The sequence below is a fragment of the Pristiophorus japonicus genome, unplaced genomic scaffold (assembly GCF_044704955.1).
Source record: "Pristiophorus japonicus isolate sPriJap1 unplaced genomic scaffold, sPriJap1.hap1 HAP1_SCAFFOLD_497, whole genome shotgun sequence".
Lineage (NCBI taxonomy): Eukaryota > Metazoa > Chordata > Chondrichthyes > Pristiophoridae > Pristiophorus > Pristiophorus japonicus.
In genome coordinates this window covers 81595-105785 of record NW_027254403.1, presented here as the reverse complement: position 1 = coordinate 105785, position 24191 = coordinate 81595, and the positions used below count along the sequence as shown (strand labels likewise).

Sequence of the window (24191 nt, the reverse complement as noted above, 5' to 3'; positions counted from 1 at the left end):
GAGGCCCATTCAGCCCCTCGAATCTGTTACACAGGAACAGGAGGCCCATTCAGCCCCTCGAGCCTGTTACACAGGAACAGGAGGAGACCCATTCAGCCCCTCGAGCCTGTTACACAGGAACAGGAGGAGGCCCATTCAGTCCCTCGAGCCTGTTACACAGGAACAGGAGGAGGCCCATTCAGCCCCTCGAGCCTGTTACACAGGAACAGGAGGCCCATTCAGCCCCTCGAGCCTGTTACACAGGAACAGGAGGCCCATTCAGCCCCTCGAGCCTGTTACACAGGAACAGGAGGCCCATTCAGCCCCTCGAGTCTGTTACACAGGAACAGGAGGCCCATTCAGCCCCTCGAGCCTGTTACACAGGAACAGGAGGCCCATTCAGCCCCTCGAGCCTGTTACACAGGAACAGGAGGCCCATTCAGCCCCTCGAGTCTGTTACACAGGAACAGGAGGCCCATTCAGACCCTCGAGCCTGTTACACAGGAACAGGAGGCCCATTCAGACCCTCGAGCCTGTTACACAGGAACAGGAGGCCCATTCAGCCCCTCGAGCCTGTTACACAGGAACAGGAGGCCCATTCAGCCCCTCGAGCCTGTTACACAGGAACAGGAGGAGGCCCATTCAGCCCCTCGAGCCTGTTACACAGGAACAGGAGGCCCATTCAGCCCCTCGAGCCTGTTACACAGGAACAGGAGGAGGCCCATTCAGCCCCTCGAGCCTGTTACACAGGAACAGGAGGAGGCCGTTCAGCCCCTCGAGCCTGTTCTGCCATTCAATGAGATCCTAGCTGATGTGTGACTCAACCCCATACCCACTTGGGAGGGCCCCACCAGTTAGTTTGATTGACCAGTATCAAGTACACAGCTAGGGTGAAGAAATAATTTCATTTTTAATATCTATCAAAAATGCATCACTTTAAAAAAAAATACCGCCATTACAGAACATAAACTCGAGGTTTGTTAAGCGACGACTGTCCCGGACAAATAGCCCCCAAAATCAAAACACCCGCCACTCGCCCGAAAAACGGTCAGCTTCGCCCCCTTCCCTATGGTGTCGCAGGGTCTCGGTGTATCGTGATGTATCAGCCGCTCGAGCGTCAGGTTGACTATTCAACTGTGGCCGGCATCACAGCTCGCTCTCCCTCTCTTGGCTGTGGGAGCCGGTGTCCATGGGGCCCCTCCGGCTCTCTCGACGCATCGGGCGAGGCGAGCACCAGGGCAGATATTCGGCTGTGGCGGGCCTCTTTCACCGGCTGCGAACCCAATCCTTCACCACCCCACCCCCATCTCTCGCCTGGGGAGGGGGAGGGGGGTGTTGGGTGAGTTTCTGGGTTCCCTCTGGACGTGTGGACCCATCGGGCAGCGATCGGCGGACCTGCTCTTCCTCTGCGGTAGGCTTCGCGCAACCCCTGGATCCGGAGCCGTAGCAGGAAGGATGAAATTTCTCTGGGCTGTACGACACACACTCCGCACCTAATGCCGGCTGGGGGTGGGGAGGGAGAGGTGGGAGGTCACCAATTGGCTGGGGTGGGGTGGGGTGGGGGGGAGATGGAGGTGGTCCAAGGAGAGGGGACGAGGGAAGTCCAAGCCACTACTCTCATTCCCCGCCCCCCCAGAAACTGAAGGGCGAGGGAGGGAGAGGTCGGCAGTTGTCAGACCACACCCCATGCCCCCTCAAAGGCAGTGCAGATCTTCGAGCAGGTCAGTGCAGCAGAAAGGGGATAGTTACTGATGGACACCCGCCTTTCCGTGTAGTCCACGTTGATCTGTGAAAACAGACACAAAGAGCATCACCAAATGGACATATTCACGGCTCACACACCCCACCTCCCCGACAGAACTGATACAGGACTATGAGGAGAGAGCGAGGCAGTGGGATTAGTTTGGGGATTGATACAGGACTATGGGGAGAGAGCGGGGCAGTGGGATTAGTTTGGAGATTGATACAGGACTATGAGGAGAGAGCGAGGCAGTGGGATTAGTTTGGGGATTGATACAGGGCAATGGGGAGAGAGCGGGGCAATGGGATGAGTTTGGAGATTGATACAGGGCTGTGGGGAGAGACCGGGGCAATGGAATTAGTTTGGGGATTGAAACAGGGCTACGGGGAAGAGAGCGGGGCAGTGGGATTAGTTTGGAGATTGATACAGGGCAATGGGGAGAGAGCGGGGCAGTGGGATTAGTTTGGGGATTGATACAGGACTATGGGGAGAGAGCGGGGCAGTGGGATTAGTTTGTGGATTGATACAGGACTATGGGGAGAGAGCGGGGCAATTGGATTAGTTTGGGGATTGATACAGGACTATGGGGAGAGAGCGGGGCAGTGGGATTAGTTTGGGGATTGATACAGGACTATGGGGAGAGAGCGGGGCAGTGGGATTAGTTTGTGGATTGATACAGGACTATGGGGAGAGAGCGGGGCAATTGGATTAGTTTGGGGATTGATACAGGGCTATGGGGAGAGAGCGGGGCAGCGGGATTAGTTTGGGGATTGATACAGGGCTATGGGGAGAGAGCGGGGCAGCGGGATTAGTTTGGGGATTGATACAGGGCTATGGGGAGAGAGCAGGGCAGCGGGATTAGTTTGTGGATTGATACAGGACTATGGGGAGAGAGCGGGGCAATTGGATTAGTTTGGGGATTGATACAGGACTATGGGGAGAGCGCGGGGCAGTGGGATTAGTTTGGGGACTGATACAGGGCTATGGGGAGAGAGCGGGGCAGTGGGATTAGTTTGGGATTGATACAGGACTATGGTGAGAGAGCGGGGCAGTGGGATTAGTTTGGGGACTGATACAGGGCTATGGGGAGAGAGCGGGGCAGTGGGATTAATACAGGACTATGGGGAGAGAGCGGGGCAGTGGGATTAGTTTGGAGATTGATACAGGGCAATGGGGAGAGAGCGGAGCAGTGGGATTAGTTTGGGGACTGATACAGGACTATGGGGAGAGAGCGGGGCAGTGGGATTAGTTTGGGGACTGATACAGGACTATGGGGAGAGAGCGGGGCAGAGGGATTAGTTTGGGATTGATACAGGGCAATGGGGAGAGAGCGGGGCAGTGGGATTAATACAGGACTATGGGGAGAGAGCGGGGCAGTGGGATTAGTTTGGAGATTGATACAGGGCAATGGGGAGAGAGCGGAGCAGTGGGATTAGTTTGGGGACTGATACAGGACTATGGGGAGAGAGCGGGGCAGTGGGATTAGTTTGGGGACTGATACAGGACTATGGGGAGAGAGCGGGGCAGAGGGATTAGTTTGGGATTGATACAGGGCTGTGGGGAGAGACCGGGGCAATGGAATTAGTTTGGGGATTGAAACAGGGCTACGGGGAAGAGAGCGGGGCAGTGGGATTAGTTTGGGGATTGATACAGGACTATGGGGAGAGAGCGAGGCAGTGGGATTAGTTTGGGGATTGATACAGGACTACGGGAAGAGAGCGGGGCAGTGGGATTAGTTTGGGGATTGATACAGGGCTACGGGGAGAGAGCGGGGCAGTGGGATTAGTTTGGGGATTGATACAGGACTATGGGGAGAGAGCGGGGCAGTGGGATTAGTTTGGGGATTGATACAGGACTACGGGCAGAGAGCGGGGCAGTGGGATTAGTTTGGGGAGTGATACAGGACTATGGGGAGAGAGCGGGGCAGTGGGATTAGTTTGGGGATTAATACAGGACTATGGGGAGAGAGCGGGGCAGTGGGATTAGTTTGGGGATTGATACAGGACGATGGGGAGAGAGAAGGGCAGTGGGATTAGTTTGGGGATTGATACAGGACTATGGGGAGAGAGTGGGGCAGTGGGATTAGTTTGGGGATTGATACAGGACTATGGGGAGAGAGAGGGGCAGTGGGATTAGTTTGGGGATTGATACAGGACTATGGGGAGAGAGCGGGGCAGTGGGATTAGTTTGGGGATTGATACAGTACTATTGGGAGAGAACGGGGCAGTGGGATTAGTTTGGGGATTGATACAGGACGATGGGGAGAGAGTGGGGCAGTGGGATTAGTTTGGAGATTGATACAGGACTATGGGGAGAGAGCGGGGCAATGGGATTAGTTTGGAGATTGATACAGGACTATGGGGAGAGAGCGGGGCAGTGGGATTAGTTTGGGGACTGATACAGGACTATGGGGAGAGAGCGGGGCAGTGGGATTAGTTTGGAGATTGATACAGGACTATGGGGAGAGAGCGGGGCAGTGGGATTAGTTTGTGGACTGATACAGGACTATGGGGAGAGAGCGGGGCAGTGGGATTAGTTTGGAGATTGATACAGGACTATGGGGAGAGAGCGGGGCAGTGGGATTAGTTTGGAGATTGATACAGGACTATGGGGAGAGAGCGGGGCAGTGGGATTAGTTTGGGGACTGATACAGGACTATGGGGAGAGAGCGGGGCAGTGGGATTAGTTTGGGGATTGATACAGGGCTACGGGGAGCCAAACTGCTTTTAAATCGACAAATGCTTACCGAGCCGTGGGCAAAGGCACCAACGACGAACACGGCAGAATCTTCCTGAGGCACGAGATCGCTTAGGCTCACGACCTCATCCGTGTGGAAGGTCATCCCGATCTTCGGGCAACCCACGGGAAGGTGATCAATCACGGGATTCTTGATGACCTGCCAGAGGGGAGGTGGGTTGGTCGGGAGGAGCACGTCAACATTGATAAGAACATCAGAAATAGGAGCAGGAGTCGGCCATTCGGCCCCTCGAGCCTGCTCCGCCATTTAATACCATCATGGCTGATCCGATCATGGACACAGCTCCACTTCCCTGCCCGCCCCCTTATCCCCTTATCGGTTAAGAAACTGTCTATCTCTGTCTTAAATATTTTCAATGTCCCGGCTTCCACAGCTCTCTGAGGCAGCGAGTTCCACAGATTTACAACCCTCTGAGAGAAGAAATTCCTCCTCATCTCAGTTTTAAATGGGCGGCCCCTTATTCTAAGACCATGTCCCCTAGTTCTAGTCTCCCCCATCAGTGGGAACATCCTCTCTGCATCCACCTTGTCGAGCCCCCCTCATAACCTTACACGTTCGATAAGATCAGCTGAACGCCAATGAGTAGAGGCCCAACCTCCTCAACCTTTCCTCATAAGTCAACCCCCTCATCTCCGGAATCAACCGAGTGAACCTTCTCTGAACTGCCTCCAAAGCAAGTATATCCTTTCGTAAATACGGAGACCAAAACTGCACGCAGTACTCCAGGTGTGGCCTCACCAATACCCTGTATAACTGGAGCAAGACTTCCCTGCTTTTATACTCCGTCCCCTTTGCAATAAAGGCCAAGATACCATCGTCCGGAATGGAGGTGATCGGGTAATTTTCCCCCCACGACCCCACTGTCGGTCTCGTGCGTGCTGGAAGTAATCAGGACTCAATACCACGCCCGTATTTTGAATGCCGTGTCGATCCACCGCTCTAGGCCGGAGAAGTAATCCCGCTGTTATCGGGAGACTCTTCCGCCGTTTTAGTCACGGGTTCTGTTGAAGGTGCTGCTGACAGGCTCTGTCTAAGGCCGTGTTTGCCATAAAATAGAAAGGAGGCCATTTCGGCCCAGCGTGTCCGCTCCGGCCGACAAAGAGCCGCACGGCCCTCGGTCAGCAGCCCTGAAGGTCACAGATAAACCTACGAACAATGGCGGAAAGGTAAAGAGCACCCAGCCCAACCAGTCCGCCCCACACAACTGCAACACCCCTTACACTGAAACATTCTACACTCCACCCCAACCAGAGCCGTGTGATCTCCTGGGAGAGGCAAAAACCCTGGCCAAGTTAGGAAGAAAAAATTCTGGGAAAATTCCTCTCCGACCCATCCAGGCGATCGACACTAGTCCAGGAGATCACCCTGGCCGTATTCGATTCCCTGCAGTACTGACCATTATATCTGCACCGGCCAACAAGAGGTCATCCAGTCTAATCCCAATTACCAGCTCTCGGTCCGTAACCCTACAGGTTACTGCACTTTAAGGGCTCATCCAACCATCTCTTCAAAGTGGTGAGGGTTTCTGCATCCACCACTCTTCCAGGCAGCGAGTTCCAGATCCCCACAACCCTCTGCTTAAAGAAGCCCCCCCCCTCAAATCCTCTCTAAACCTTCCACCAACCACCTTAAAACTATACCCCCTCGTAATAGACCCCTCCACCAATGGAAATAGACCCTTACTACCCACCATGTCCAGGCGCCTCAATATTTTGTACACCTCAATGAGGTCTCCTCTCAACCTCCTCTGTTCCAGTGAGAACCACCTCAGCCTATCCCTAAATGCACCGATTCTGCTTTCCATAAATCAGACCAGTCGGCCCCGAAACAGACTCTGTTTGCCGTAACATCGACTTTTGTTGCCATTAGCCCTGGCCCCTAACTCATTGGCCGGCACAGTGGTGCCAAGAGCCCCGTCGTATTTACAATGGAAATTTCCCTATGTAAACGTCACGCTGCAATTACGCCCGCCCGCCAGTGGCAGCGCTGCGGCGTGACACGTTTACATACGAAACACGCATGTTGAAAAAAAAAAACACACTGGGAGCGTGGGAAGAGGGTGAGGGATGTGGAAAGCTACATTGGCTGCAAGCTGAAGATAAATCTCGCAGGAACGCCCCGGGGCCCCCTTCGTCACGAGCGGTTAGGGACATTGTTGTTGGTACGTACCTTCAGCAGTCTCTGTGGCCCGTCTGCTGCTCGGACGCTTAATTTGTGCAACAGCTGGACTGGAAGAGATTGAGGGCAAGAGCCAGTTAGACCAGGGAGAGGAAGTCATAGAATCATCGACATTTACAGCACGCAAGGAGGACATTTCGGCCCGTCGTGTCCGTGCCAGCCGACAAAGAGCTACCCAGCCGAATCCCACTTTCCAGCTCTTTGTAGGCGGAGTCACTCATAAACCAGGGACATCTACACACAAGAACATAAGATTTAGGAACAGGAGTCGGCCATACGGCCCCTCGAGCCTGCTCCGCCATTTAATACCATCATGGCTGTATTATGTGGACTCAGCCATGATCGTATGAGTGGACTCAGCTCCACTTCCCCGCCCGCTCCCCGTAACCCTTTATTCCCTTATCGTTCAAAAATCTGTCTATTTCTGTCTTAAATTTATTCAATGTCCCGGCTTCCACAGCTCTCTGAGGCAGCGAATTCCACAGATTTACAACCCTCAGAGAGAAGAAATTCCTCCTCATCTCAGTTTTAAATGGGCTGCCCCTTATTCTAAGACCATGCCCCCTAGTTCTAGTCTCCCCCATCAGTGGGAACATCCTCTCTGCATCCACCTTGTCGAGCCCCCTCAGAACCTTATATGTTTCGATAAGATCACCTCTCATTCTTCTGAACTCCAATGAGTAGAGGCCCAACCTCCTCAACCTTTCCTCATAAGTCAACCCCCTCATCCCTGGAATCAACTGAGTGAACCTTCTCTGAACTGCCTCCAAAGCAAGTGTATCCTTTCGTAAATATGGAAACCAAAACTGCACGCAGTACTCCAGGTGTGGCCTCACCAACACCCTGTATAACTGGAGCAAGACTTCCCTGCTTTTATACTCCGTCCCCTTTTGCAATAAATGCCAAGATACCATTGGCCTTCCTGATCACTTGCTGTACCTGCAGACTAACCTTTTGTGTTTCATGTACAAGTAACCCCCAGGTCCCGCTGTACTGCGGCACTTTGCAATCTTTCCCCATTTAAATAATAACTTGCTCTTTGATTTTTTTTTTCTGCCAAAGTGCATGACCTCACACTTTCCAACGTTCTACTCCATCTGCCAAATTTTTGCCCACTCACTTAGCCTGTCTATGTCCTTTTGCAGATTTTTTGTGTCCTCCTCACACATTGCTTTTCCTCCCATCTTTGTATCGTCAGCAAACTTGGTTACGTGACACTCGGTCCCTTCTTCCAAGTCGTTAATATAGATTGTAAATAGTTGGGGTCCCAGCACTGATCCCTGCGGCACCCCACTAGTTACTGGTTGCCAACCCGAGAATGAACCATTTATCCCGGCTCTCTGTTTTCTGTTAGTTAGCCAATCCTCTATCCATGCTAATATATTACCCCCAACCCCGTGATCTTTTATCTGTGTTTGTCCTCAACCGACGAACCACACTGACCTTTCCTTACCTAAGGAAGGATACACTTGCCATAGAGGGAGTGCAACGAAGGTTCACCAGACTGATTCCTGGGATGGGGGGATTGTCCTCCGAGGAGAGATTGAGCGGACCGGGCTGATATTCTCTCGAGTTTAGAAGAATGAGAGGGGATCTCATTGAAACAGACACAATTCTGACAGGGATTGACAGGGTAGATGCAGGGAGGGTGTTTCCCCCCCCCCCGGGGCTGGGGAGTCTAGAACCAGGGGTCACACAGTCTCAGGATAAGGGGGCGGCCATTTAGGACTGAGATGAGGAGGAATTTCTTCGCTCAAGAGGGTGGTGAATCGTTGGAACGCTCTACCCCAGAGAGCAGTGGAAACTCAGTCGGTGAGATAGATTTTTGGATATTAAGGGAATCGAGGGATATGACGACAGTGCAGGAAAGTGGAGTTGAGGTCGAAGGTCAGCCATGATCTTATTAAATGGCGGAGCAGGCTCGAGGGGCCGAATGGCCTACTCCTGCTCCTTATGAGCTTACATTCTAATTAGTCAGAAATCCAGGCTGGCACAGAGAAACTTTTGTAGGCGGAATCACATCAAAAGCAGGCTGCGTTAGGGACATCTACACATAATAAATAAGAGGTGCAGGCCATTCGGTCCCTCGAGCCTGCTCCGCCATTTAATACGATCATGGCTGATCTGATCATGGACTCAGGTCCACTTCCCCGCACGCTCCCCATAATCCTTCACTCCCTTATCGGTTAAGAAGCTGTTTATCTCGGTCTTAAATTTATTCAATGACCCAAACTTGGCTATTTTACACTTACCCATCAGCCCACAGAAACGGTCAAAGGTGCGCGGGATACGGGTCTGCGGGTTGATTTCGATCAAGACATTGCGTTGTGTGCGGACGTAGACCTGGAGGAGGCCGGCACGGTTCAGGGGGCTGTCCATCAGCATCAGGAGGCTCTGCGTTGGAGAGAGAGAGAGAGAGAGGAGAGAGAACGGGCAGCTTAGGTACAGTCAGAAGGTTGTGGGTTCAAGTCCCAGCCCAGGAACCTGAGCATGTAAACCTCCCGTGCAGCACGGAGGGGCAGTACTGAGGGAGCGCCGCACTGTCGGAGGGGCAGTACAGAGGGAGCGCCGCACTGTCGGAGGGGCAGTACTGAGGGAGCGCCGCACTGTCGGAGGGGCAGTACTGAAGGAGCGCCGCACTGTCGGAGGGGCTGCACTGAGGGAGCGCCGCACTGTCGGAGGGGCAGTACTGAGGGAGTGCCGCACTGTCGGAGGGGCTGCACTGAGGGAGCGCCGCACTGTCGGAGGGGCAGTACTGAGGGAGCGCCGCACTGTCGGAGGGGCAGTACTGAGGGAGCGCCGCACTGTCGGAGGGGCAGTACTGAAGGAGCGCCGCACTGTCGGAGGGGCAGCACTGAAGGAGCGCCGCACTGTCGGAGGGGCTGCACTGAGGGAGCGCCGCACTGTCGGAGGGACTGCACTGAGGGAGCGCCGCACTGTCGGAGGGGCTGCACTGAGGGAGCGCCGCACTGTCGGAGGGGCTGCACTGAGGGAGCGCCGCACTGTCGGAGGGGCTGCACTGAGGGAGCGCCGCACTGTCGGAGGGGCTGCACTGAGGGAGCGCCGCACTGTCGGAGGGGCGGCACTGAGGGAGCGCCGCACTGTCGGAGGGGCTGCACTGAGGGAGCGCATCACTGTCGGAGGGGCGGCACTGAGGGTTGTAGGGGCTGGAGGATGTTACAAGAGATGGGGGGGGTGTAGGGGCTGGAGGGGGTTACAGAGATAGGGAGGGGTGTAGGGACTGGAGGAGGTTACAGAGATAGGAAGGGGTGTAGGGGCTGGAGGAGGTTACAGAGATAGGGAGGGGTGTAAGGGCTGGAGGGGGTTACAGAGATAGGGAGGGGTGTAGGGACTGGAGGAGGTTACAGAGATAGGAAGGGGTGTAGGGGCTGGAGGAGGTTACAGAGATAGGGAGGGGTGTAAGGGCTGGAGGGGGTTACAGAGATAGGGAGGGGTGTAGGGGCTGGAGGAGGTTACAGAGATAGGGAGGGGTGTAAGGGCTGGAGGAGGTTACAGAGATAGGGAGGGGTGTAAGGGCTGGAGGAGGTTACAGAGATAGGGAGGGGTGTAGGGGCTGGAGGAGGTTACAGAGATAGGGAGGGGTGTAAGAGCTGGAGGAGGTTACAGAGATAGGGAGGGGTGTAAGGGCTGGAGGAGGTTACAGAGATAGGGAGGGGTGTAGGGGCTGGAGGTTACAGAGATAGGGAGGGGTGTAGGGGCTGGAGGAGGTTACAGAGATAGGGAGGTGTGTAGGGGCAGGAGGGGCTTACAGACATAGGGAGTGGGGGTGATGTCAAGGGTCGGCTTGCGTCTAATGGCCAAAATGGCGGAATCCAGGGCTGACCTGGTGCGTAATGTCTGGCCGAATGGCCCCAGGATCCCGTCCGTGCTTCAAGATGATTGACTTGTGCTTGTCGCAGTTCAACAGCTCGAATGTCTTGCCGACCTGGGGGAGTTCAAAAGTCAAAGAGCGACCGTCAGTATGACTACAATCCTCAGGGGTCGTGACACCTCGCCCAGTATTCTGACTCCTCCCTATGGGGGGGGTCCTGACCCCGCCCCCTCACTTCTTAATCCCCCCCTCCCCCCACTTCCGTGGGATCCTGACCCCTCCCCCAAGGATGCTGACTCCGAACCCCCCAGATATCTGATTCCTCCTCCTCCCCCACCCCCCATGGTCCCTCCCCCAGGATACTGATCCCGTCCCCTCCCCTACATTGTTCCAACCCCTCCCCCATCATTCGACTAACACCCCCCCCCCCCACGTCATTCTCCTAACCTACCCCATCATTCTCCTACATTGTGCTAAGTCCAGGGGTCCCAGCAGGGATCAGTGCTGGGACCCCAACTATTTACAATCTATATTAACGACTTGGAAGAAGGGACTGAGTGTAACGTAGCCAAGTTTGCTGACGATACAAAGATGGGAGGAAAAGCAATGTGTGAGGAGGACACAAAAAATCTGCAGTAGGACACAGACAGGCTAAGTGAGTGGGCAAAAATTTGTCAGATGGAGTATAATGTTGGGAAAGTGTGGGGTCATGCACTTTGGCAGAAAAAAAAAATCAAAGAGCAAGTTATTATTTAAATGGAGAAAGATTGCCAAGTGCCGCAGTACAGCGGGACCTGGGGGTACTTGTGCATGAAACACAAAAGGTTAGTATGCAGGTACAGCAAGTGATCAGGAAGGCCAATGGTATCTTGGCGTTTGTTGCAAAGGGGATGGAGTATAAAAGCAGGGAAGTCTTGCTCCAGTTATACAGGGTATTGGTGAGGCCACACCTGGAGTACTGCGTGCAGTTTTGGTTTCCGTGCTTTGGAGGTTCAGAGAAGGTTCACTCGGTTGATTCCGGAGATGAGGGGGTTGACTTATGAGGAAAGGTTGAGGAGGTTGGGCCTCTACTCATTGGAATTGAGAAGAATGAGAGGTGATCTTATCGAAATGTATCAGATTATGAGGGGGGCTCGACAAGGTGGATGCAGAGAGGATGTTCCCACTGATGGGGGAGACTAGAACTAGGGGGCATGGTCTTAGAATAAGGGGCCGCCCATTTAAAACTGAGATGAGGAGGAATTTCTTCTCTCAGAGGGTTGTAAATCTGTGGAATTCGCTGCCTCAGAGAGCTGTGGAAGCCGGGACATTGAATAAATTTAAGACAGAGATAGACAGTTTCTTAACCGATAAGGGGGCGGGCAGGGAAGTGGAGCTGTGTCCATGATCGGATCAGCCATGATCGTATTAAATGGTGGAGCAGGCTCGAGGGGCCGAATGGTCTACTCCTGCTCCTATTTCTTATGTTCTTATTATTCTCCAAACCCCCCCCATCGTTCCCCTAAACCCTCCCCGCCATCGTTCTCCTAAGTCCCCCCCCCCCCACCATCGTTCTCCAACACACCCCCGCCATCGATCTCCTGCACACCCCCAACCCCCCTCATCATTCCCCTAATAGCCCCCCATCATTCCCCTAACGCCCCCCCCCATCATTCCCCTAACGCCCCCCCATCATTCCCCTAACGCCCCCCCATCATTCCCCTAACGCCCCCCCATCATTCCCCTAATGCCCCCCCATCATTCCCCTAATGCCCCCCCATCATTCCCCTAATGCCCCCCCATCATTCCCCTAATGCCCCCCCATCATTCCCCTAATGCCCCCCCATCATTCCCCTAATGCCCCCCCATCATTCCCCTAATACCCCCCCATCATTCCCCTAATACACCCCCCATCATTCCCCTAATACACCCCCCATCATTCCCCTAATACACCCCCCATCATTCCCCGAATACACCCCCCACCATTCCCCTAATACACCCCCATCATTCCCCTAATACCCCCCAATCATTCCCCTAATACCCCCCATCATTCCCCTAATACCCCCAACCCCCTCCCCATCATTCCCCCTAATGCCCCCAACCCCCCTCCCCATCATTCCCCCTAATACCCCCAACCCCCCTCCCCATCATTCCCCCTAATACCCCCAACCCCCCTAATACCCACAACATTCCCCCTAATACCCCCAACCCCCCTCCCCATCATTCCCCCGAATACCCCCAACCCCCCTCCCCATTATTCCCCCTAAGGTGGAGGAGGATTTCCTGGAGCGCATAAGGGATGGTTTTCTAGACCAATATATCGCGGAACCAACTAGGGGGGAGGCCATCTTAGACTGGGTGTTGTGTAATGAGAGAGGATTAATTAGCAATCTCATTGTGCGAGGCCCCTTGGGGAAGAGTGACCATAATATGGTGGAATTCTGCATTAGGATTGAGAATGAAACAGTTAATTCAGAGACCATGGTCCAGAACTTAAAGAAGGGTAACTTTGAAGGTATGAGGCGTGAATTGGTTAGGATAGATTGGCGAATGATACTTAGGGGGTTGACTGTGGATGGGCAATGGCAGACATTTAGAGACCGCATGGATGAACTACAACAATTGTACATTCCTGTCTGGCGTAAAAATAAAAAAGGGAAGGTGGCTCAACCGTGGCTATCAAGGGAAATCAGGGATAGTATTAAAGTCAAGGAAGTGGCATACAAATCGGCCAGAAATAGCAGCGAACCCGGAGACTGGGAGAAATTTAGAACTCAGCAGAGGAGGTCAAAGGGTTTGATTAGGGCAGGGAAAATGGAGTACGAGAGGAAGCTTGCAGGGAACATTAAGACGGACTGCAAAAGTTTCTATAGGTATGTAAAGAGAAAAAGGTTAGTAAAGACAAACGTAGGTCCCCTGCAGTCAGAATCAGGGAAGTCATAACGGGGAACAAAGAAATGGCGGACCAATTGAACAAGTACTTTGGTTCAGTATTCACTGAGGAGGACACTAACAACCTTCTGGATATACGAGGGAACCGAGGGTCGAGTGAGAAGGAGGAACTGAGGGAAATCCTTATTCCCCGGGAAAATGTTGGGGAAATTGATGGGATTGAAGGCCGATAAATCCCCAGGGCCTGATGGACTGCATCCCAGAGTACTGAAGGAGGTGGCCTTGGAAATAGCGGATGCATTGACAGTCATTTTCCAACATTCCATTGACTCTGGATCAGTTCCTATGGAGTGGAGGGTAGCCAATGTAACCCCACTTTTTAAAAAAGGACGGAGAGAGAAAACAGGGAATTATAGACCGGTCAGCCTGACATCGGTAGTAGGTAAAATGATGGAATCAATTATTAAGGATGTCATAGCAGTGCATTTGGAAAGAGGTGACATGATAGGTCCAAGTCAGCATGGATTTGTGAAAGGGAAATCATGCTTGACAAATCTTCTGGAATTTTTTGAGGATGTTTCCAGTAGAGTGGACAAGGGAGAACCAGTTGATGTGGTATATTTGGACTTTCAGAAGGCTTTCGACAAGGTCCCACACAAGAGATTGATGTGCAAAGTTAAAGCACATGGGATTGGGGGTAGTGTACTGACATGGATTGAGAACTGGTTGTCAGACAGGAAGCAAAGAGTAGGAGTAAATGGGGACTTTTCAGAATGGCAGGCAGTGACTAGTGGGGTACCGCAAGGTTCTGTGCTGGGGCCCCAGCTGTTTACATTGTACATTAATGATTTAGACGAGGAGATTAAATGTAGTATCTCCAAATTTGCAGATGACACAAAGTTGGGTGGCAGTGTGAGCTGCTAGGAGGATGCTATGAGGCTGCAGAGCGACTTGGATAGGTTAGGTGAGTGGGTAAATGCATGGCAGATGAAGTACAATGTGGATAAATGTGAGGTTATCCACTTTGGTGGTAAAAACAGAGAGACAGATTATTATCTGAATGGTGACAGATTAGGAAAAGGGAAGGTGCAATGAGACCTGGGTGTCATGGTACATCAGTCATTGAAGGTTGGCATGCAGGTACAGCAGGCGGTTAAGAAAGCAAATGGCATGTTGGCCTTCACAGCGAGGGGATTTGAGTGTAGGAGCAGGGAGGTGTTGCTACAGTTGTACAGGGCCTTGGTGAGGCCACACCTGGAGTATTGTGTACAGTTTTGGTCTCCGTACTTGAGGAAGGACATTCTATGAATTTATATAGCGTATTTAACGTCCTCCAGCCCCCACACCCCTCCCTATCTCTGTAACCTCCTCCAGCCCCTACACACCTCCCTATCTCTGTAACCTCCTCCAGCCCCTACACCCCTTCCTATCTCTGTAACCTCCTCCAGCCCCTACACACCTCCCTATCTCTGTAACCTCCTCCAGCTCCTGCACCCCTCCCTATCTCTGTAACCTCCTCCAGCCCCTGCACCCCTTCCTATCTCTGTAACCTCCTCCAGCCCCTGCACCCCTCCCTATCTCTGTAACCTCCTCCAGCCCCTGCACCCCTTCCTATCTCTGTAACCTCCTCCAGCCCCTACACCCCTCCCTATCTCTGTAACCTCCTCCAGCTCCTGCACCCCTCCCTATCTCTGTAACCTCCTCCAGCCCCTGCACCCCTTCCTATCTCTGTAACCTCCTCCAGCTCCTGCACCCCTCCCTATCTCTGTAACCTCCTCCAGCCCCTACACACCTCCCTATCTCTGTAACCTCCTCCAGCCCCTACACCCCTCCCTAACTCTAACCTCCTCCAGCCCCTACACCCCTCCCTATCTCTGTAACTTCCTCCAGCCCCTGCACCCCTTCCCATCTCTGTAACCTCCGCCAGCCCCTGCACCCTCCCTATCTCTGTAACCTCCTCCAGCCCCTACACCCCTCCCTATCTCTGTAACCTGCTCAAGCCTCCCATCATGCGCCTACATTCTGCTAACTCCCATCATTCGCCTACATTCTGCTAACTCCCATCATTCGCCTACATTCTGCTAACTCCCATCATTCGCCTACATTCTGCTAACTCCCATCATTCACCTACTTTCTGCTAACTCCCATCATTCGCCTAATTTCTGCTAACTCCCATCATTCGCCTACATTCTGCTAACTCCCATCATTCGCCTACATTCTGCTAACTCCCATCATTCGCCTACATTCTGCTAACTCCCATCATTCGCCTACATTCTGCTAACTCCCATCATTCGCCTACATTCTGCTAACTCCAATCATTCGCCTACATTCTGCTAACTCCCATCATTCGCCTACATTCTGCTAACTCCCATCATTCGCCTACTTTCTGCTAACTCCCATCATTCGCCTAATTTCTGCTAACTCCCATCATTCGCCTACATTCTGCTAACTCCCATCATTCGCCTACATTCTGCTAACTCCCATCATTCGCCTAATTTCTGCTAACTCCCATCATTCGCCTACATTCTGCTAACTCCCATCATTCGCCTACATTCTGCTAACTCCCATCATTCGCCTACATTCTGCTAACTCCCATCATTCGCCTACATTCTGCTAACTCCCATCATTCGCCTACATTCTGCTAACTCCCATCATTCGCCTGCATTCTGCTAACTCCCATCATTCGACTACTTTCTGCTAACTCCCATCATTCGCCTACATTCTGCTAACTCCCATCATTCGCCTACTTTCTGCTAACTCCCATCATTCGCCTACTTTCTGCTAACTCCCATCATTCACCTACATTCTGCTAACTCCCATCATTCGCCTACATTCTGCTAACTCCCATCATTCGCCTACATTCTGCTAACTCCCATCATTCACCTACTTTCTGCTAACTCCCATCATTCACCTACATTCTGCTAACTCCCATCATTCACCTACATTCTGCTAACTCCCATCATTCGCCTACATTCTGCTAACTCCCATCATTCGCCTACATTCTGCTAACTCCCATCATTCGCCTACATTCTGCTAACTCCCATCATTCGCCTACTTTCTGCTAACTCCCATCATTCGCCTAATTTCTGCTAACTCCCATCATTCGCCTACATTCTGCTAACTCCCATCATTCGCCTGCATTCTGCTAACTCCCATCATTCGCCTAATTTCTGCTAACTCCCATCATTCGCCTACATTCTGCTAACTCCCATCATTCGCCTACATTCTGCTAACTCCCATCATTCGCCTACATTCTGCTAACTCCCATCATTCGCCTACATTCTGCTAACTCCCATCATTCGCCTACTTTCTGCTAACTCCCATCATTCGCCTACATTCTGCTAACTCCCATCATTCGCCTGCATTCTGCTAACTCCCATCATTCGACTACTTTCTGCTAACTCCCATCATTCGCCTACATTCTGCTAACTCCCATCATTCGCCTACTTTCTGCTAACTCCCATCATTCGCCTACTTTCTGCTAACTCCCATCATTCACCTACATTCTGCTAACTCCCATCATTCGCCTACATTCTGCTAACTCCCATCATTCGCCTACATTCTGCTAACTCCCATCATTCACCTACTTTCTGCTAACTCCCATCATTCACCTACATTCTGCTAACTCCCATCATTCGCCTACATTCTGCTAACTCCCATCATTCGCCTACATTCTGCTAACTCCCATCATTCGCCTACATTCTGCTAACTCCCATCATTCGCCTACATTCTGCTAACTCCCATCATTCGCCTACATTCTGCTAACTCCCATCATTCACCTACATTCTGCTAACTCCCATCATTCGCCTACATTCTGCTAACTCCCATCATTCGCCTACATTCTGCTAACTCCCATCATTCGCCTACATTCTGCTAACTCCCATCATTCGCCTACATTCTGCTAACTCCCATCATTCGCCTACATTCTGCTAACTCCCATCATTCACCTACTTTCTGCTAACTCCCATCATTCGCCTACATTCTGCTAACTCCCATCATTCGCCTACATTCTGCTAACTCCCATCATTCGCCTACATTCTGCTAACTCCCATCATTCGCCTACATTCTGCTAACTCCCATCATTCACCTACATTCTGCTAACTCCCATCATTCACCTACATTCTGCTAACTCCCATCATTCGCCTACATTCTGCTAACTCCCATCATTCGCCTACATTCTGCTAACTCCCATCATTCGCCTACATTCTGCTAACTCCCATCATTCGCCTACATTCTGCTAACTCCCATCATTCGCCTACTTTCTGCTAACTCCCATCATTCACCTACTTTCTGCTAACTCCCATCATTCGCCTACATTCTGCTAACTCCCATCATTCGCCTACATTCTGCTAACTCCCATCATTCGCCTACATTCTGCTAACTCCCATCATTCGCCTACATTCTGCTAACTCCCATCATTCGCCTACATTCTGCTAACTCCCATCATTCGCCTACATTCTGCTAACTCCCATCATTCGCCTACTTTCTGCTAACTCCCATCATTCACCTACATTCTGCTAACTCCCATCATTCGCCCACATTCTGCTAACTCCCATCATTCGCCTACATTCTGCTAACTCCCATCATTCGCCTACATTCTGCTAACTCCCATCATTCGCCTACATTCTGCTAACTCCCATCATTCGCCTACTTTCTGCTAACTCCCATCATTCGCCTACATTCTGCTAACTCCCATCATTCGCCTACATTCTGCTAACTCCCATCATTCGCCTACATTCTGCTAACTCCCATCATTCGCCTACTTTCTGCTAACTCCCATCATTCGCCCACATTCTGCTAACTCCCATCATTCGCCTACATTCTGCTAACTCCCATCATTCGCCTACATTCTGCTAACTCCCATCATTCACCTACATTCTGCTAACTCCCATCATTCGCCTACTTTCTGCTAACTCCCATCATTCGCCTACATTCTGCTAACTCCCATCATTCATCTACATTCTGCTAACTCCCATCATTCGCCTACTTTCTGCTAACTCCCATCATTCGCCTACTTTCTGCTAACTCCCATCATTCGCCTACATTCTGCTAACTCCCATCATTCGCCTACATTCTGCTAACTCCCATCATTCGCCTACATTCTGCTAACTCCCATCATTCGCCTACTTTCTGCTAACTCCCATCATTCGCCTACTTTCTGCTAACTCCCATCATTCGCCTACTTTCTGCTAACTCCCATCATTCGCCTACATTCTGCTAACTCCCATCATTCGCCTACTTTCTGCTAACTCCCATCATTCGCCCACATTCTGCTAACTCCCATCATTCGCCTACATTCTGCTAACTCCCATCATTCGCCTACATTCCGCTAACTCCCATCATTCGCCTACATTCTGCTAACTCCCATCATACGCCTACATTCTGCTAACTCCCATCATTCGCCTACATTCCGCTAACTCCCATCATTCGCCTACATTCAGCTAACTCCCATCATTCGCCTACATTCCGCTAACTCCCATCATTCGCCTACATTCCGCTAACTCCCATCATTCGCCTACATTCCGCTAACTCCCATCATTCGCCTACATTCCGCTAACTCCCATCATTCGCCTACATTCCGCTAACTCCCATCATTCGCCTACATTCCGCTAACTCCCATCATTCGCCTACATTCTGCTAACTCCCATCATTCCCCTACATTCTGCTAACTCCCATCATTCGCCTACATTCTGCTAACTCCCATCATTCGCCGACATTCTGCTAACTCCCATCATTCGCCTACATTCTGCTAACTCCCATCATTCGCCTACATTCTGCTAACTCCCATCATTCGCCTACTTTCTGCTAACTCCCATCATTCGCCTACATTCTGCTAACTCCCATCATTCGTGCTAACTCCCATCATTCGCCTACATTCTGCTAACTCCCATCATTCGTGCTAACTCCCATCATTCGCCTACATTCTGCTAACTCCCATCATTCGCCTACATTCTGCTAACTCCCATCATTCGCCTACATTCTGTTAACTCCCATCATTCGCCTACATTCTGCTAACTCCCATCATTCGCCTACATTCTGCTAACTCCCATCATTCGCCTACATTCTGTTAACTCCCATCATTCGCCTACATTCTGCTAACTCCCATCATTCGCCTACTTTCTGCTAACTCCCATCATTCGCCTACATTCTGTTAACTCCCATCATTCGCCTACATTCTGCTAACTCCCATCATTCGCCTACATTCTGCTAACTCCCATCATTCGCCTACATTCTGCTAACTCCCATCATTCGCCAACATTCTGCTAACTCCCATCATTCGCCTACATTCTGCTAACTCCCATCATTCGCCTACATTCTGCTAACTCCCATCATTCGCCTACATTCTGCTAACTCCCATCATTCGCCTACATTCTGCTAACTCCCATCATTCGCCAACATTCTGCTAACTCCCATCATTCGCCTACATTCTGCTAACTCCCATCATTCGCCTACATTCTGCTAACTCCCATCATTCGCCTACATTCTGCTAACTCCCATCATTCGCCTACATTCTGCTAACTCCCATCATTCGCCTACATTCTGCTAACTCCCATCATTCGCCAACATTCTGCTAACTCCCATCATTCGCCTACATTCCGCTAACTCCCATCATTCGCCTACATTCCGCTAACTCCCATCATTCGCCTACATTCTGCTAACTCCCATCATTCGCCTACATTCTGCTAACTCCCATCATTCGCCTACATTCTGCTAACTCCCATCATTCGCCTACATTCCGCTAACTCCCATCATTCGCCTACATTCCGCTAACTCCCATCATTCGCCTACTTTCTGCTAACTCCCATCATTCGCCTACTTTCTGCTAACTCCCATCATTCGCCTACATTCTGCTAACTCCCATCATTCGCCTACATTCTGCTAACTCCCATCATTCGCCTACATTCTGCTAACTCCCATCATTCGCCTACATTCTGCTAACTCCCCTGCTTTGAGCAGCAATGCTTTGACGTCATGACGTCATCACGTCCCCTCTCTCTCTCTCTCTCTCCCCCCCAAGCGGCCGCCATTGCTGCCGCCGCTCACCTTAACCGTCTCCAACGCCGCGCCCTCCAGCACCACCACCAGCCGCCGCTCGGCCCCCCGCCGCCGGAACTTCACCCCCGGCCGCTCCTCCTCCTCCCGCTCCCGCTCCCGGCTCTCCGGACCCTCCGGGCCGCCTGCAGCCCGCTGCTGCTGCCGCGGCCGCTTCTTGCCGCTGCCCGCCATCTTGAAAAAAAAAGGGGGCTTCTTCCCGGATGTGGTGCGGACGTTTTACGCGCTCCTTCCGGTGTTATACCGTCACCTTCCTCCATCTTGGTCAAGGCGATCCCCGTCTTCTAACGCGGGGCCCGCCGGCCATCTTTGTAAAGGGGCGTGCTGCTTTCTTTTCCCCCCCCCTCCCCCGGGGTGAGGCTGGCCGTCGGCCATCTTGGTCAAGGCGCTCAATGGCCCCCTTCCCCCAACGCTGGCGTCCGCCATCTTGGTCAAGTCGGCCAGTGATTATATATGTGCACACACTCACAGTGCGAGGTGAAGGGGGCGCCATCTTTGTGAGGGGGCGCCATCTTTGTGAAGGTGCACCTTGTTTCCCCCCCCCCCCCCCAATGCTGGGCCACTCGCCATCTTTGTAAAGGGGGTGAACCATGGCTCCAAGTTTTTAATTGGATGCCGCCCGACAGGCCCCTGTCGGCCCCTCGAGTCCGCGGCGCCAGTCGCTGCGATCGCGGCCAATCTGCGGCCCGACGCCATCTTCTTCGGCCCTCCCTCGGCACGAGGATGACTTGCTTCCACGGCCAAAATTAAAGGGGACGAGTTCACCGGTGTTTCAGTGAAGGACCGAACATTCCAGATCCCAAACTAAATCTTAAAGGGTGGAAGGTGCCCTGTGCGTTGGATTGTTTTAACGTGGGGATGGCCGTTGCACACCAGCCACCACACGGGCTCGACAGGGGCAGGTCTTGGTCCCGTGCTGGGAAACATCGAAACAGAGAGAATAGGTGCGGGGAGTCGGCCATTCCGCCCTGCACCACCATTCAATAAGACCATGGCTGATCATTCAACCTCAGTACCCCTTTCCTGCTTTCTCTCCATACCCCTTGCATGTTCAGCCATGAACTCATTGAATGGCGGTGCAGGCTCGAATGGAATTGAGCGTAATATCTCCAAGTTTGCGGATGACACTAAGCTGGGTGGCGGTGTGAGCTGTGAGGAGGACGCTAAGAGGCTGCAGGGTGACTTGGACAGGTTGGGTGAGTGGGCAGATGCAGTATAATGTGCATAACATAGAAACATAGAAAATAGGTGCAGGAGTAGGCCATTCGGCCCTTCTAGCCTGCACCGCCATTCAATGAGTTCATGGCTGAACATGCAACTTCAGTACCCCATTCCTGCTTTCTCACCATACCCCTTGATCCCCCGAGTAGTAAGGACCTCATCTAACTCCCTTTTGAATATATTTAGTGAATTGGCCTCAACAATTTTCTGTGGTCGAGAATTCCACAGGTTCACAATTCTCTGAGTGAAGAAGTTTCTCCTCATCTCGGTCCTAAATGGCTTACCCCTTATCCTTAGACTGTGTCCCCTGGTTCTGGACTTCCCCAACATCGGGAACATTCTTCCCGCATCTAACCTGTCCAGTCCCGTCAGAATTTTATATGTTTCTATGAGATCCCCTCTCATCCTTCTAAACTCCAGTGAATATAAGCCCAGTCGATCCAGTCTTTCTTCATATGTCAGTCCTGCCATCCCGGGAATCAGTCTGGTGAACCTTCGCTGCACTCCCTCAATAGCACGAACGTCCTTCCTCAGATTAGGAGACCAAAACTGAGCACAATGTTCCAGGTGAGGCCTCACCAAGGCCCTGTACAACTGCAGTAAGACCTCCCTGCTCCTATACTCAAATCCTCTCACAATGAAGGCCAACATACCATTTGCCTTCTTCACCGCCTGCTGTATCTGCATGCCAACCTTCAATGACTGATGTACCATGACACCCAGGTCTCGTTGCACCTCCCCTTTTCCTAATCTGTCACCATTCAGGTAATATTCTGCCTTCCTGTTTTTGCCACCAAAGTGGATAACCTCACATTTATCCACATTATACTGCATCTGCCATGCATTTGCCCACTCACCTAACCTGTCCAAGTCACCCTGCAGCCTCATAGCATCCTCCTCACAGCTCACACCGCCACCCAGCTTAGTGTCATCTGCAAACTTGGAGATATTACATTCAATTTATTCGTCCAAATTATTGATGTATATTGTAAATAGCTGGGGTCCCAGCGGTGAACCAAGGGTTAAGAACATAAGAACATAAGAAGTAGGAGCAGGAGTCAGCCATACGGCCCCTCGAGCCTGCTCCGCCATTTAATAAGACCATCGTGGGCCTTGCCGACCTGTGCGAGAACATGTCTGCAGGTCGGGGTTATAGAGAGAGCTGGAGCACCGGGCCCTGAAATATTGGGGCTGGGGTTCGACAAATGAGGGTACGGGGTCCAGAAGAGCCGAGGGCCCAGGGGGCACCACGGGGCCAGCCCACACTGCAATATGTTGCGCGCACTAGGCCCGTGCAGCAGAGCTGGTCTCCAGTCGCCCTGGTTAACCCTTGACCCTGGACCAAGACCTAGCTCTGTCGAGCCCGTGTGGTGGCTGGTGTACAACGGTCACCCCACGTTAAAACAAGCCACACACAGGCATCTTCCACCCCCTCAACTGGAGTTCAGGACTGGAACATCGGGTCCTTCATTGCAACATATGTGAACTATCGTGGAAACAAGTCATCCTCGTTCGAGGGACCACCGATAATGGCTGATCCGATCATGGACTCAGCTCCACTTCCCTGCCCGCCCCCTTATCCCCTTATCGGTTAAGAAACTGTCTATCTCTGTCTTAAATATATTCAATGTCCCGGCTTCCACAGCTCTCTGAGGCAGCGAATTCCACAGATTTACAACCCTCTGAGAGAAGAAATTCCTCCTCATCTCAGTTTTAAATGGGCGGCCCCTTATTCTAAGACCATGCCCCCTAGTTCTAGTCTCCCCCATCAGTGGGAACATCCTCTCTGCATCCACCTTGTCAAGCCCCCTCGTAATCTTATACATTTCGATAAGATCACCTCTCATTCTTCTGAATTCCAATGAGTAGAGGCCCAACCTACTCAACCTTTCCTCATAAGTCAACCCCCTCATCTCCGGAATCAACCGAGTGAACCTTCTCTGAACTGCCTCCAAAGCAAGTATATCCTTTCGTAAATATGGAAACCAAAACTGCACGCAGTATCCAGGTGTGGCCTCACCAATACCCTGTATAACTGGAGCAAGACTTCCCTGCTTTTATACTCCATCCCCTTTGCAATAAAGGCCAAGATACCATTGGCCTTCCTGATCACTTGCTGTACCTGCATACTAACCTTTTGTGTTTCATGCACAAGTACCCCCAGGTCCCGCTGTACTGCGGCACTTTGCAATCTTTCTCCATTTCAATAATAACTTGCTCTTTGATTTTGTTTCTGCCAAAGTGCATGACCTCACCCTTTCCAACATTATACTCCATCTGCCAAATTTTTGCCCACTCACTGAGCCTGTCTATGTTAAATCAGAGACTGATAGATTTTTGTTCACCGAAGGTACTGAGGGATCGGGGGCCAAAGGCAGGTCGATGCAGCAGAGCTGGTCTCCAGTCGTGTTGGTTAACTGCACAAGGTAAAAGTTCACGGGGTTGGGGGTAATATATGAGCATGGATGGAGGATTGGCTAACTAACAGAAAACAGAGAGTTGGGATAAATGGTTCATTCTCGGTTTGGCAATCAGTAACTAGTGGGGTGTCGCAGGGA

At 51.8% G+C, this 24191-nt stretch overlaps 1 protein-coding gene across 1 annotated transcript; it reads right to left on the bottom strand.

Annotated features, from left to right (window-relative positions):
* Positions 1 to 865: 865 nt before the first annotated feature.
* emg1 (EMG1 N1-specific pseudouridine methyltransferase) lies at positions 866 to 20611 on the bottom strand. Its single transcript, XM_070873508.1, has 6 exons — positions 20404 to 20611; positions 10501 to 10602; positions 8909 to 9050; positions 6648 to 6706; positions 4467 to 4616; positions 866 to 1765 (listed from the first exon to the last, which is right to left on the bottom strand). The coding sequence occupies exons 1-6, from the start codon at positions 20584 to 20586 to the stop codon at positions 1652 to 1654; spliced, it is 750 nt and encodes a 249-aa protein (XP_070729609.1). The 5' UTR covers positions 20587 to 20611; the 3' UTR covers positions 866 to 1651.
* Between the last annotated feature and the right edge of the window lie 3580 nt (positions 20612 to 24191).

Coding starts and splice junctions, on each gene's coding strand:
- emg1 (XM_070873508.1), bottom strand. CDS start 20,586: ATGGCGGGCAGCGGCAAGAAGCGGCCGCGGCAGCAGCAGCGGGCTGCA. Junction 4,617..6,647: donor GGCCACAGAGACTGCTGAAG/GTACGTACCAAC, acceptor CCCCTCTGGCAG/GTCATCAAGAATCCCGTGAT. Junction 1,766..4,466: donor GTGCCTTTGCCCACGGCTCG/GTAAGCATTTGT, acceptor CTGTTTTCACAG/ATCAACGTGGACTACACGGA.